Source organism: Coffea eugenioides, chromosome 2, assembly GCF_003713205.1.
Source record: "Coffea eugenioides isolate CCC68of chromosome 2, Ceug_1.0, whole genome shotgun sequence".
In the NCBI taxonomy this organism is placed as follows: domain Eukaryota; kingdom Viridiplantae; phylum Streptophyta; class Magnoliopsida; order Gentianales; family Rubiaceae; genus Coffea; species Coffea eugenioides.
In genome coordinates this window covers 76769664-76783671 of record NC_040036.1, presented here as the reverse complement: position 1 = coordinate 76783671, position 14008 = coordinate 76769664, and the positions used below count along the sequence as shown (strand labels likewise).

Genomic DNA, 14008 nt, shown 5'->3' with positions numbered 1-14008 from the left:
CCAAACAGGTGTCTATTGGACCAGCAACATCACCTTTTCAATCATTCTAACCAATGAACAGGTGTCTATTTTGACTTTTAATTCCTAGGAATATAACTCCACTAGCAATCTTAGTACTATTTGACACCGATCCGACAACAATACATGAACGAGTGAACGTGGTTGATTCCTGACTGAGGGCTAAGAAATATCTCCATTAATTCTTCAAGTTGAAACTTGCAATCCACTGCAAATTAAAGAGCCCAAACAATACTATACTGGTATTAAAGGCTAGAGGGACACAAATTAATGGAAGGGGAGAAGATGGAGAAGGGGAGAGTATGTGTAACTGGTGGAACTGGATTTTTGGCATCATGGTTGATCAAAAGGCTGCTTGAAGATGGTTATTCTGTCAACGCTACAATTAGATACTCTTCAGGTTTTCATCTTTGTTGATTTACTAGTAATCAGTTCTCTACTTCTCCTACTTTACCATTTCCGCCTGTATCGTTTCCTCCCTCGCCAACTATATACAACTTGCCATTTTAGTAAACGAACCAAGTACTATAAGAATTGAACCCTGCTGATTATGCCAGAAATCCACTTCTTTTCTGGCACGCCAAGTAAAAACCAACCAAGATTACGTTAGCATGCATGTACTTGTAATGGATAATAATAATCTTTTCTATTCTTTAGCCCTTGTTTTCATCTGACTAAGACAATTGGTTGTTGATGGTCGAATGTGAATATGAAAGTCTCTGTGCTCCAAAACCCTCAAATTAATCTCATGAAACAGAAACGCTATTGAAGCATTTTTTTTTTATGTGTAATGTTATTGTTTCATGATAACAAAGCTATGATAAAGCCACAAATGTACTCCCAGGATCAAAACACCATCTGATTAGACATACAATATGTACTGTTAATTGTAGTTACCATAAGAAAGACACCAAAAAAAAAAAAAAGTGAATGCACCCAATCTTCGTGGAGGTTCCCCTTGATGGTTTTATTGATGTTTTCCCCCCGTTAAGTCATAGCTGGGACAGGGCGATAGTTCTAGCAAGATGTAGCTATATTTCCAGGATGCAAATAGATGTCCCATACTTTATGACTTCAGAATAATTTTGGTGTCTTTTAAAACCATTGAGACCGAGGTCAGGGAGTTTCGATTCCAAGGTTTAAATCCTGAACATAGCAGATGGAAGTTGAGAAGGTGGGGTGGGAGGGATTTAAAAACAAGAATCTTATAACCAATATTGGTAGATAATACTAATGTGTTTGAGATATTCAGTCTACACTTTCCCACAAAAACGGTAGTGTATATGTAGCCTACAATTCTACCAATGCTGCATGATAATCTATCCTTGCTTAAACTCTGTAAGAATTTATGCATGCAACAGCACATCTATGAGATTGGATCTCTGAGATCAGATTAAACAAAAATGGTTTTTCAATTTTGTTTCTATACATGCTAAAGGAAGGCTTATATTAGCAAAGCTGCGACATGAGTGAAGTTTGAGCTTATCCAAGAATACTCAATTGAACATCACGGGACAAAAAGTTGAATTTTGAAAGTTTTTTAATCTCCATTTGTAGACTGAGTGCTAGTTCTGAGTGTTATCGGACTGTTACTATCAAAAATTGACATTTGAAACTCACTGCCAGATCCAAAGAAAAACATTAACCACCTCACAGAACTACCTGGTGCATTAGAAAGACTACGAGTTATCAACGCTGATCTTGATAAACCAGACAGCTTTAATGCAGCAATTGAAGGCTGCATTGGAGTCTTTCATGTTGCTCACCCTATGGATTTTGAGGGCAAAGAAACCGAGGAAACAAAGATCAATAGATCTATCAGGGGAACAATTGGGATTCTTCAGGCATGCCTTAATTCCAAGACAGTGAAGCGAGTTGTTTATACTTCCAGTGCATCCACTGTCTGGTCAAATGATAAGGGCCTAAACATGGTGGATGAAAGCATCTGGAGTGATGTAGATCATATTAGGAGGATCTTTGGTGGTAGTGGGCCGGTCTCTTATGCAATCACCAAGACGTTAACAGAAAAAGCTGCATTGGAATTTGCAGAGAAAAATGGGCTTGATCTTGTGAGCATAATTCCTACCTGGATACATGGCCCCTTTGTATGCCCTTTTATGCCTGGCTCTGTACGCTCCTCAATGGCAATGATCATTGGTAAGCTTTTGTTTATCAGAATAGCATGACTCACTTCTTTCTGTTACCCTTTCTTAATTAGTTTGCAAGCATCAGAAAGACAAAATTAAGTATTTCTTCACTTGAATTTGTCTGCATTATTTGAAAAGTTTCAGATAGCACATGAATTTTAGGTTGAACTTTGCAAGAAATATAACTAGGCAAACATATTTCACTGAGGAATGCTTGTCTGACTAATTTGCCTGCACTACCTCAGAAATAGCTATCATCAACTCTGCATTAGCTTGAAACAGGCAAAGAATGGTTTAAAGTCTAAGAATGCTAGTCATCAAAAGTTTCACTTGAGGATCCTCTCAGCCTGGAACTTTTCTTATTGTGCAGGTCATCAAGATGAATTCAGCATTAAGTATCATTATAAAACACCATTTGTGCATACTGATGATGTGGCCAGGGCACACATCTTTCTGTTTGAGTATCCTGAAGCTAAAGGGAGGTATATTTGTTCTGCTGTTGAAGTCACTATTGATAAGTTAGCCGAATGCCTGTCCGCTAGGTACCCTGAGTATCCAATACCAACTGCTGAGTAAGTTCTGTTATCTTACTGTTATTTGAATACATATTGATGAAATGAAAATCTAAGTGAAGTCAGTTCCTTACAGTTCCTTGAAGGAGATGACAGGATCCGAAGAATCTGGTAGCCTTTCTTCCAAGAAACTTTTGGACACTGGATTCGAATACAAATACAGCATTGAAGACATGTTTGATGCAGCAATTCAGTGTTGCAAACAAAATGGTTTTCTATAACTGCTGTTTGGATTGCAAAATGAGTGACTTTGATTTATCTTCCACTGTCATAGTGCATGATTTTCCAAAGGCTACCACTCGTTGTTACGTTTTGTTCAGTGTAGAAAACAGGATTACTTATTTCATCCTCGCATCCGTTTAATTAAAGGAAAATTGTGTCACCAGATATTTTTTTTGATTCTCCAATATAGTTGTTGACCACTGAGGACTGGAAAATGAAACTCTTATTTCTTAATAACCATAGTATATCATGCAGTGATGAAATTAAAGTATTAGCCTGCTTGCTAATAAGATCGTTGCCTCTACTTTGGTAAAAAGAAGATCATAAGCTGCTTTACTCTAAAACCGAATTCAGCAGAAAACTGATGACAGAAACTTTCCTTCTCCATTCAGATAGGACGTCTGAAACAACCCCAAAAAATAACATTCATTCTGGGTATTGCTACTCAAGAGTTCAACACAAACCAGATTGTATAGTTGATTCGTAGGAAATAATGCAGCAGAGGCCAAAACAAAACCTGATCAATCCAAGGAGATTCGATTAATTTACAATGGGGTCCTTGGTCGCTTAAACAATTAAAGGAGTGCACCAGAGAAAACTTAATTAGTTGATTTGGCATGGCAATCATGTGCTTGAGGTAGTAATGCTCTTTCCTTAATTAGCCTTTAGCAGATTGTGATTAAGCTATATTTTTTTTTTTCACTTATTGCACTTAAAAATCCAGCAAATGATTTGAGAAGGCCAATTCATGATATTACTATATTTCTTTCTGCATGACCATGAACTTAAAACTAACAGCTTAAAAAGAAAATATGTAGTTATATGGCAAGGATCAACACAAGAAAAAAAAGTCCCAAACGGTCAAGAAAAGAATAGCGAACACCACTTTTGAATCTAAAACGTCTAATTCTTGAAATCTCAACTTTACCTACTATAGAGATAATCTTATTACATATTTACATGTAAATATTGGTAATTTTTTCTTGAAGGAGAAACTGATATGCAGTGGTAGTTACCAAATCTTTTTTGCCTAAGTGGAATTTGTATTGGTTCTGGGCTTGTTATGGATTCCTTTCTATTCGTTTCTGTAAGTTTTTTTTGTTTAGACCGTTTGGTTTTTATCCATGGTCAAAATATTGCTGCTCTGGGCATTTGGAATATTTCATTTTGCTCAGCTATTGAGAAGTGAAATCTGATTTCCCGATGAGACTTACGTTGGAATATTTGATTTCTTTAAAGAATTAATCTTCTATACACTGTCAGCATTAGATGAATGATAAATTATACAAAATTTGAATTGAAATTCAACTTTTACACGTATATTATAAATTCAACAGTGATAATGTATATACTGTCAATATATATATATATATATATATATAATTTACTCGTTTTTTTAATCTATGCATATGTTTTAGCCATCTGCATGCACATTTGATTAGGAAGTTCCCCCCTACCTCAAAAAAAAAAAAAGAAAAAGAAGAAGAAGCAAGTAATCAAAACAATGAAAATGTATGGAGCGGATGTCGAGGGCATCAAAAGAGAAATAAATAGTACCAATTAGAGGTGGCAAAATGGGCGGATGGACGGGATTTGCTTGGACAGAAAATGAAACCGAATCATATGGGATTGGGTCTAACCTTACCCATATGTGTTTTGGGATTAACTTAGGCGGGATCACTTTGGAATGAGTTTAGATTGATCCCGCCCAATACCTAAATCTATTTTCTATATTTTTTTTCTTTAATTCTTTTTTATTTTTTATATAACTTTAATATTTTTATTTATTAAATTTCTTTTGATCTTATTGTGAATTTATATTTTCCTGAATTCATTTACACTTTAGAACGATCAACAGTTACTTTTAAAAGACATAACATTTTGGTAAGAATGAACATATCTTCTCCCTGAATTAAACCAAAAATTGGATTAACAAATAAAGGAAAAGATAGATATACAGTAATATTCCAACCTTACCCATAATATTGTCTGACACAAGGACTAGAAACAAGATTTTTTTAACACCAAATTCATTCTTACTGACATTCTTAAAATTTCCAAAATTTGATACAAACGAAATTCACATTAAATGTTGAATAAAGCTAGCACAGAAACGAAGAACCTGATTAAAAATTGATAACAGGATTGCATATAGAAATCTATATAGATAGTTCAACAATTAGTATAAAATCAACATAGAGGATGCTAACAGTTGTTAGTAAAGCATTGATTCTTGTCGACACCAAAGTTTTACCAATTCATTTTATTTTTATTGTTATCTTTGTTTTTTTAAAGTTGTTTAAATGAAATCATTTTTACTTAATTGGTTTTCTTTTGTAGGAAAGTGAAGAAAGGAAAAGAAAGAAAATGGAAGTGAAAAAAAATCAGATTTTTGCAACAAAAAAAAAAAAAAAAATCAAAGAAGAATTTTTTGATAAATGAAATTTTTTGAAAAGATATTTGGGCCCAATGGGTACCCAAGTATTTCCCAACATTTCCCATCAAATAATGGGTATAATTGGGATGCATCCCATTTTAAACCCAATATCAAATTGCAATATCCATCCCACCCAAAGTCTTTTTGGACATGGGTAACCCATTGGGACTTGGGACAAATTGCCACCTCTAGTACCAATGAGTCAAATTCCAAAGATTATTAACTTACTCACTTTGCTAATCTGGCAACCTGGAGGTTTTGCAATCCTGTATCCAAGCATCTTCCCAAATTTTAGTGTTCTTACCGTTCCCAATTTTCTTTCTCGCTCCTCTATTTACTTCATTTCTACCTCCCATCAAAATTTGCCATATCCAAGATGAATTGCTCTTGACTTTATAGTTCAGGGGTGACTCCATGGGATAGTACCTAACTTTCATCACTTTGCTCCTCAGAAGATTTGGGCATGTGAGAAACCTCCAAATCTGTTTGCCCAGCAGAGCTTTGTTGAATCTTTGGAGATCTTTGAAACCTAGTCTAGCAGTATCCTTATCATTTGTCATCTTCTTCTATGAGCACCAGTGGATTTTCCTTTTTCCATTTTCTTCTCTCCACCAAAAGTTTGCCACAATTGCATTTATCTCTCAGATAGTTTCATTGGAAGCTTGAAACATGACATTGCATAAGTTGGCATTGTCATGATTATTGCTTTCAGTAAAACCTCTTTCCCTGTCTAGCTTCGCATTTTGTTCCTCCAGCTTGAAATAGTTTTCTTACAGTTTTCTCTGATGAAACCAAAAACTTGGCCTCTGTTTGGGTTCTTCATTTTTTGAAAAACAAGTTTTTTATATATAATGTCACAGTAATACATAAACAAAAATAATTTCAAAAACATCACATCCATTTAATATATAAAAAGAACTCCAAATATATAAAAAAAATTAAAAAAAATTTACATCATCTTCTTCTTTAAAAGATCATCGCTACCCACCATCGCCGCCATCCTCTCCTTCCTCCTCTTTCCTCTCCCTCCCTCTTCCTCCTCTCTTCCCCTTCTCCTTTCTTCCTCCTCCCTTCCCCTTGCACTCCTTTTTCCCGTCACACCCATCAAAGCCAAATTGAAGGAGCGGGGTATCGCGGGAAAGGGGAAGAGAAGAGGGGAGAGAGAAAAGGAAGAGGGAGGAGAACGAAGAAAGAAATGGAAGATGAGAAGGGAGAGGGGTGGTGGTGATGAGTAGTAGTGTTAATTTTTAGAATATACCCTAAAAATTTGTAAACTTTAAAAATACTCTAAAATATATTCCAAAAATATCTCCAAAAATATCACAAAAAACATCTGCAGTAAAAGTTTTCCATATACATTGTTACAGTAAAATATTTCAAAAACACTTTCAAAAACAGCTAATTCAAACAGAGTCATAATCTTTGGTTCTTGTGATGACCATTGGTAACCCCAAGTATTTTCCTTGATTTACCACTTTTATTAACGTATCTAGTCTATTGGGGAATGAGAGACTTCCCAATTGAGTTCAATTGCTGAGATGGTGTTGCCTCATTGGTCAATTAGTAGTAGTCCTCCAATTGCTGAGATGGTGTTGCCTCATTGGTCAATTAGTGGTAGTCCTCCAATTGATTCTAAATTGATAAGGTGTCGCCTTGTGATTGATCAATTGGTGGTAGTCCTCCTAATTACATATGAAAATGGTGATGTGGCGAGTTTTGATTAGATGAATGGTGCTAAAATTTGGTCTTTTATCTTCAACAATAAATCTTGTTGACAACAAATTGGGCTCCCTTTTTTTTATTGTTTAACAAATCATGTTTAGCTACCAATTTTTAACAATATATCATTATTAATAGTTAATTAATAATTTCATTTTTTGTCTCCTAACAAACCATGTTTAATTATCGATTTTTTGTATTAATTGTTTTTTTCCCAACAAATCACATTAACAAAAATTTGGGCTCCTTTTTTTTGTTGTCCAACAAATCACATTTAATTATCAATTTTTGACAATTAATTGTTAATAACTAATTAATAATGTCATTTTTTTGTCACCCAACAAATCACATTTAATTAACAATTTTTTCCCAGGAAAATAACTCCACTAGCAATCTTAGTACTATTTGACATCAATCTGACAACAGTAAATGAATGAGTGAACGTGGTTGATTCCTGACTGAGGGCTAACAATTATACCCAGGGGGTGATCGGTTGTCATTTTGAACGGTGTAATATTTTTTAAATCGTGTAATTTTATGTAAATTACTTGTAAAATTTGACAATAAAAACACAATTATTCTGCATGAAACTCATTTAGAATTATAAAACGTTTCAAAAATATAAAATTGTTCAGGACCGTTGATCTAACAACCATCCCTATCTTGTGCCCGACGCAATAGGACTCTATTACTGTTTCAGGTAGAAACTGCCAAATGACATAACTATCAATTCATTAAAAAAAATTATCTTAAAAATTAATTTATTCTTAAGTTCCACATACATGGGTTTGCCTTTAGTACTAGTGACAAATAATTTAAGACAATCTAAAATAGAAATCAAGACTAATAAAATCCAACAGAGGGAGTACTAATTACAAAGCATTTTGAATTCATGATTATCCCTTAATTTAAATTCAAATTTCGTTAGTTATTTTTTTGAATTTTTGAATTTCATGTTAGTTCATTAGAGCATCTAATGTTGAAAAATAATTTTAATGCTTTTTTTGAAAATTGAAAGAAAGGTAGAGATGCGAGGTTAGTCTTTTTTTCATTTCCCTTTTAATACTATCTTTACAAAAATAAAGTGTCTGTATAGTCAACTTGGTGTTAACTTTATCCATTAACCCTTAATTACAAAGCATTTTGAATTCATGATTATCCCTTAATTTAAATTCAAATTTCGTTAGTTATTTTTTTGAATTTTTGAATTTCATGTTAGTTCATTAGAGCATCTAATGTTGAAAAATAATTTTAATGCTCTTTTTGAAAATTGAATGAAAGGTAGAGTTGGGAGCTTAGTCTTTTTTTCATTTCCCTTTTAATACTATCTTTACAAAAATAAAGGGTCTGTTTGTTTGGAAGGAAAATATTTTCCAGAAAATGTTTTCCTGATTTTCTATTGTTTGGTTGGGTTATTGCTTTGGGAAAATTTTTTCCTACTGAAAATATTTTACATCAGATGCTGTAAAATGACTTCCCATGTAAATGAACTGAAGTTATTTTCCATATCCGTCTCGTAAATCGTAAGACTATCCATTCATGTTCCCCCACCAGCCTTAAGATTCAGAACAAAACGTACCACTTGTGCAATACCCCACTAAAGATTTGTAGTCTTATCTCCTCCCAAACATTGGAAAAAACATGGAGAAAGTAATTATTTTCCTAGATAAAATTTTCTATGGAAGACATTTTCCGTTGAAAATATTTTACATTGAGGGTCCGTTTGTTTCGGGTGAAAATGTTTTCCAGGAAAATATTTTCCTAATTTCCCGTGTTTGGTTGCACAAAAGTTACTGAAAACATTTTCCTATGTAAAATATTTTCACTCATCTTATGGAAAACAACTTCCCTTTGAAACTTACTGAAATTGTTTTCCGAAATGCATACATCCCGCCTGTAGTATGTTCCAAACTTACTGAAAATATCTTGTAGTATGTTCTTTTTTTTTTTAGTGTAAATAGGAGGACTTGAACCTAAGGCCTCTTTCTTACACTCCCTCTCCCGTACCACCCAACCCAACCCTCCCCCTAGTATATTCAAAATAAAAAAAAAACCTCATCCTGCTCATCCTATGCTAGTAATTAATTATGTATAATAGGAACATTCTTTTCTAGAGAAACTTTCAGCAGTGAGAGTGCAAGATATATGTCACAATAAACATTGCATGTGATTAATATTTGACACTAAATGGCCAGCAATTTGTTTATTGCTTAAGGAGATATTTTTTATTCATATATACATTTCTCTAAGATTTTTTAAAGTTAAACAATGAGATAAATTTTCTTATTTTGCATGGGAAGAAGTATGTAATTATAATGTATACAAAGTAAAGATAGAGATAAAAGTGAAAATATTTCAAAAGTTAAACAAACACCAGAAAAATGAAGTAAGAAAATATTTTCAATAAACTAACTAAACACCTGAAAATGATGAAAGGGAAATGATTTTCATGGAAAATTACTTCCACGTAAAATATTTTTCCAAGAAAAATATTTTACTTCCAACCAAACAGATCCAAAGTGTCTGTATAGTTAACTTGGTGTTAACTTTATCCATTAACCCTTAATTACCACAAGACAAGATAACTACCAATTGACATAACTACTAAAATAACTATCAATTCATTAAAAAAAATTATCTTAAAAATTAATTTATTCTTAAGTTGCACATATATGGATATTCCTTTAGCATTTGTGACAAATACTTTAGGACAAGTTAAAATAGAAATCAAGACTAATAAAATGATGAAGTACTAATGACAAAGTATTTGGCATGTTGGCCCTACCAGGCTGGTTCAGCTCCCAATAGGTATGTCTATTGGACCAGCAGCATTACCTTTCAACCATTATAACCTGTGTTTTAAAACTCGGACCGGACCGGCCGGTTCGACCGATCGAATCGAGAACCGGCCAAGTGTCCGGTCCGAGTCATGTTTAAAAACTGGGTAAGTAAAAACCCTGTCAAAGCCTATCAAAAATCGGGTTTGACCGGAAAAAATCAGATTTTCCGGTTCAAACAGTTTTTTTTAAAAAAAAAACTCAAACTTTTTCAATATTATGTTTTGACCCCTAGATTATTAAAAATTACTAATATATCTCAAATATTTCATACTTTATTAATATTTTCTTAAAATTTGGTATTATTTTTCAATTAAGTCCATAATTTTAATTCTAAACTTGTTAATGCTCATTAAATAATATAAATTGTTACTTGATTGTTCTAATTTCTTTGTATTCTCTTGTTAAATATATTTAAAATATCAAATATATATAAATATACCTTTATTAATATTAACATATTATTAGGTATTTTACATATAATATTTTAATTTTTAAATAATTTTTATTTATGACGTTATCCGGTTCAACTCCTATCGAAGCCGGTTGAATCCATTGACCCCTGACCCCTGAGTTTGACCGAATCGATACCCGGTCCGGTTCTGAAAACATAGATTATAACCAATGAACAGTTGTCTATTTTGACTTTTAATTCCAATAGCATTCTTAGTACTATTTGACATCGATCTGACAACAATAAACGAACGAGTGAACGTGGTTGATTCCTGACTGAGGGCTAACAATTATATCCATTAATTCTTCAAGTTTAAACTGACAATCCACTGCAAAGAGCCGAAACAGTACTATACTGGTATTAAAGGCTAGAGGGACACAAATTAATGGAAGGGGAGAAGATGGAGAAGGGGAGAGTATGTGTAACAGGTGGAACTGGATTTTTGGCATCATGGTTGATCAAAAGGCTTCTTGAAGATGGTTATTCTGTCAACGCTACAATTAGGTCCTCTTCAGGTTTTCATGTTTGTTAATTTACTAGTAATCAGTTCTCTACTTCTCCTACTTTTCCATTTCTGTCTGTATCGTTTCCTCCCTCGCCAACTATATACAACTTGCCATTTTAGTAAACGAACCAAGTACTATAAGAATTGAACCCTGCTGATTATGCCAGAAATCCACTTCTTTTCTGGCACCCCAAGTAAAAACCAACCAAGATTACGTTAGCATGCATGTACTTGTAATGGTAATGGATAATAATCTTTTCTATTCTTTAGCCGTTGTTTTCATCTGTATAAGACAATTGGTTGTTGATGATCGAATGTGAATATGAAAATTTCTGTGCTCCAAAATGTACTTATCCTGTCTGGCAAATAACCCTCAAACTAATCTCGTGAAACAGAAACACTATTGAAGCATTTTTGTTTTATGTGTAATGTTATTGTTTCATGATAACAAAGCTATGATAAAACCACAAATGTACTCCCAGGATCAAAACACCATCTGATTAGACATACAATATGTGCTGTTTATTTTAGTTACCATAAGAAAGACACCAAAAGAAAGAAAAAAAAAATGCACCCGATCTCCGTTGAGGTTCCCCTTGATGGTTTTATTGATGTTTTCCCCCGTTAAGCAATAGCTGGGACAGGGCGATAGTTCTAGCAAGATGTAGCTATATTTCAAGGATGCAAATAGATGTCCCATACTTTATGACTTCAGAATGATTTTGGTGTCTTTTAAAACCATTGAGACCGAGGTCAGGGAGTTTCGAGTCCAAGGTTTAAATCCTGAACCAAGCAGATGGAAGTCGAGAAGGTGGGGTGGGAGGGATTTAAAAACAAGAATCTTGTAACCAATATTGGTAGATAATAATAATGGGTTTGAGATATTTAGGCTACACTTTCCCACAAAAACAGTAGTGTATATGTAGCCTACAATTCTACCAATGCTGCATGATAACCTATCCTTGCTTAAACTCTGTAAGAATTTATGCATGCAACAGCACATCTATGAGATTGGATCTCTGAGATCAGATTAAACAAAAATGGTTTTTCAATTTTGTTTCTATACATGCTAAAGGAAGGCTTATATTAGCAAAGCTGCGACATGAGTGAAGTTTGAGCTTATCCAAGAATACTCAATTGAACATCACGGGACAAAAAGTTGAATTTTGAAAGTTTTTTAATCTCCATTTGTAGACTGAGTGCTAGTTCTGAGTGTTATCGGACTGTTACTATCAAAAATTGACATTTGAAACTCACTGCCAGATCAAAAGAAAAACATTAACCACCTCACAGAACTACCTGGTGCATTAGAAAGACTACGAGTTATCAATGCTGATCTTGATAAACCAGATAGCTTTAATGGAGCAATTGAAGGCTGCATTGGAGTCTTTCATGTTGCTCACCCTATGGATTTTGAGGGCAAAGAAACCGAGGAAACAAAGATCAATAGATCTATCAGGGGAACAATTGGGATTCTTCAAGCATGCGTTAATTCAAAGACAGTGAAGTGAGTTGTTTATACTTCCGGTATATCCACTGTCATTTCTATTAATGAGAATGAAAGCATAGTGGATGAAAGCATCTGGAGTGATGTAGATCATGTTAGAAGGAGCTTCAGCAGTGGGATTGCTTCTCATGCAATCAGCAAGACGTTAACAGAAAAGGCTGCCTTAGAATTTGCAGAAAAAAATGGGCTTGATCTTGTGTGCATAATTCCAGCTTGGATACATGGCCCCTTTGTATGCCCTTTTCTGCCTGGCTCTGTACGCTCCTCAATGGCAATGATCATTGGTAAGCTTTTGTTTATCAGAATAGCATGACTCACTTCTTTCTGTTACTCTCTCTTAATTAGTTTGCAAGCATCAGAAAGACAAAATTAAGTATTTCTTAACTTGAATTTGTCTGCATTATTCGAAATGTTTCAGATAGCACATGAATTTTAGGTTGAAGTTTGCAAGAAATGTAACTAGGTAAACATATTTCACGAGTAGTGAAGAATGCTTTCTTAATTAATTTGCAGAGCTGCCTCAGAAATAGCTATCATCAACAACCTCTGCATCAACTTGAAGAAGGCAAAGAATGGTCTCAAGTCTAACAATGCTAGTCATCAGAAGTTTCAATTCAGATCCTATTTCCCTGAAACTTTTCTGATTGTGCAGGTCATCAAGACAAAAACAGCTACAAGAATCTTTATAGAACATCTTTTGTGCATACTGATGATGTGGCCAGGGCACACATCTTCCTGTTTGAGTATCCTGAAGCCAAAGGGAGGTACATATGTTCTGCTGTTGAAATTACTGTTGATAAGTTGGCTGAGCGTCTGTCGGCTAGATATCCTGAATATCCAATACCAACTGCTGAGTAAGTTCTTTTGTTTTATTGTTATTTGAATACATACTGATAAAATGAAAATCTAAGGGAAGTCAGTTCCTTACAGTTCCTTGAAGGAGATTACAGGATCAGGAGAATCTGGTAGCCTGTCATCCAACAAACTCTTGGACACTGGATTCAAATTCAAGTATGGCATTGAAGACATATTTGATGCAGCAATTCAGTGTTGCAAGCAAAAGGGTTTTCTGTAAATGCCGCCTGGATTGCAAATTAAGTGACTGGCTTTTTCTTCTATCGTTGTAATGTATAATTTTCCAAAGGCAAGCTCAATTGAGCTGCTGTTTAATTATGCCGAATTGTTTTGCCAGATTGTTTGATTCTCTTACATTGTTGTGTAAAACTCGGGACAGGAAAATGAAAATTTCCAAATGCTAGACTGAACACCAAGATTTGAGAGGCATGATGCGCTGTGCGCATTCATTCGATTGAGATACAATCAGTTTTTTCTAATGTCATATACCATTCCCTCGTCGGAAGATGGTCAATATGAATTCACTCATGCAAGGCAAATCTAAGAAGAATTAAGCGGAGTCTATTTTTTTTTTTTATGGTGGTTTGAAGAGAATTAGCTTTTTTAATGGTTGCCTCGAAGATGCGCAGTTCAGTTGTATTCATATAAAATTTCTTGCATGCGGTTCGTAAGTTGTAGAATGTTTTGGACTGATGATATATTAGATATTTTTCAAAATTCGATCATTTGCATGAC

The 14008-nt window shown here is 34.1% G+C and overlaps 1 protein-coding gene and 1 pseudogene across 1 annotated transcript; both read left to right on the top strand.

Annotated features, from left to right (window-relative positions):
- The first annotated feature begins 118 nt into the window (after positions 1-118).
- Positions 119-3163, top strand: LOC113760941 (vestitone reductase-like). The gene is made up of 4 exons (XM_027303696.1): positions 119-418; positions 1645-2175; positions 2536-2737; positions 2814-3163. Exons 1-4 carry the CDS (start codon positions 289-291, stop codon positions 2956-2958), a joined length of 1008 nt encoding a protein of 335 aa, XP_027159497.1. The 5' UTR covers positions 119-288; the 3' UTR covers positions 2959-3163.
- Positions 3164-10696: 7533 nt separating this feature from the next.
- LOC113760942 lies at positions 10697-13699 on the top strand (annotated as a pseudogene).
- Positions 13700-14008: the final 309 nt, after the last annotated feature.

Bases quoted from the DNA above. Each gene is read 5' to 3' on its own strand.
- LOC113760941 (XM_027303696.1), top strand. From the start codon at position 289: ATGGAAGGGGAGAAGATGGAGAAGGGGAGAGTATGTGTAACTGGTGGA. The intron at 419-1,644 runs GTTTTCATCTTT...ACTCACTGCCAG, and splicing joins TACAATTAGATACTCTTCAG to ATCCAAAGAAAAACATTAAC. The intron at 2,738-2,813 runs GTAAGTTCTGTT...AGTTCCTTACAG, and splicing joins TATCCAATACCAACTGCTGA to TTCCTTGAAGGAGATGACAG.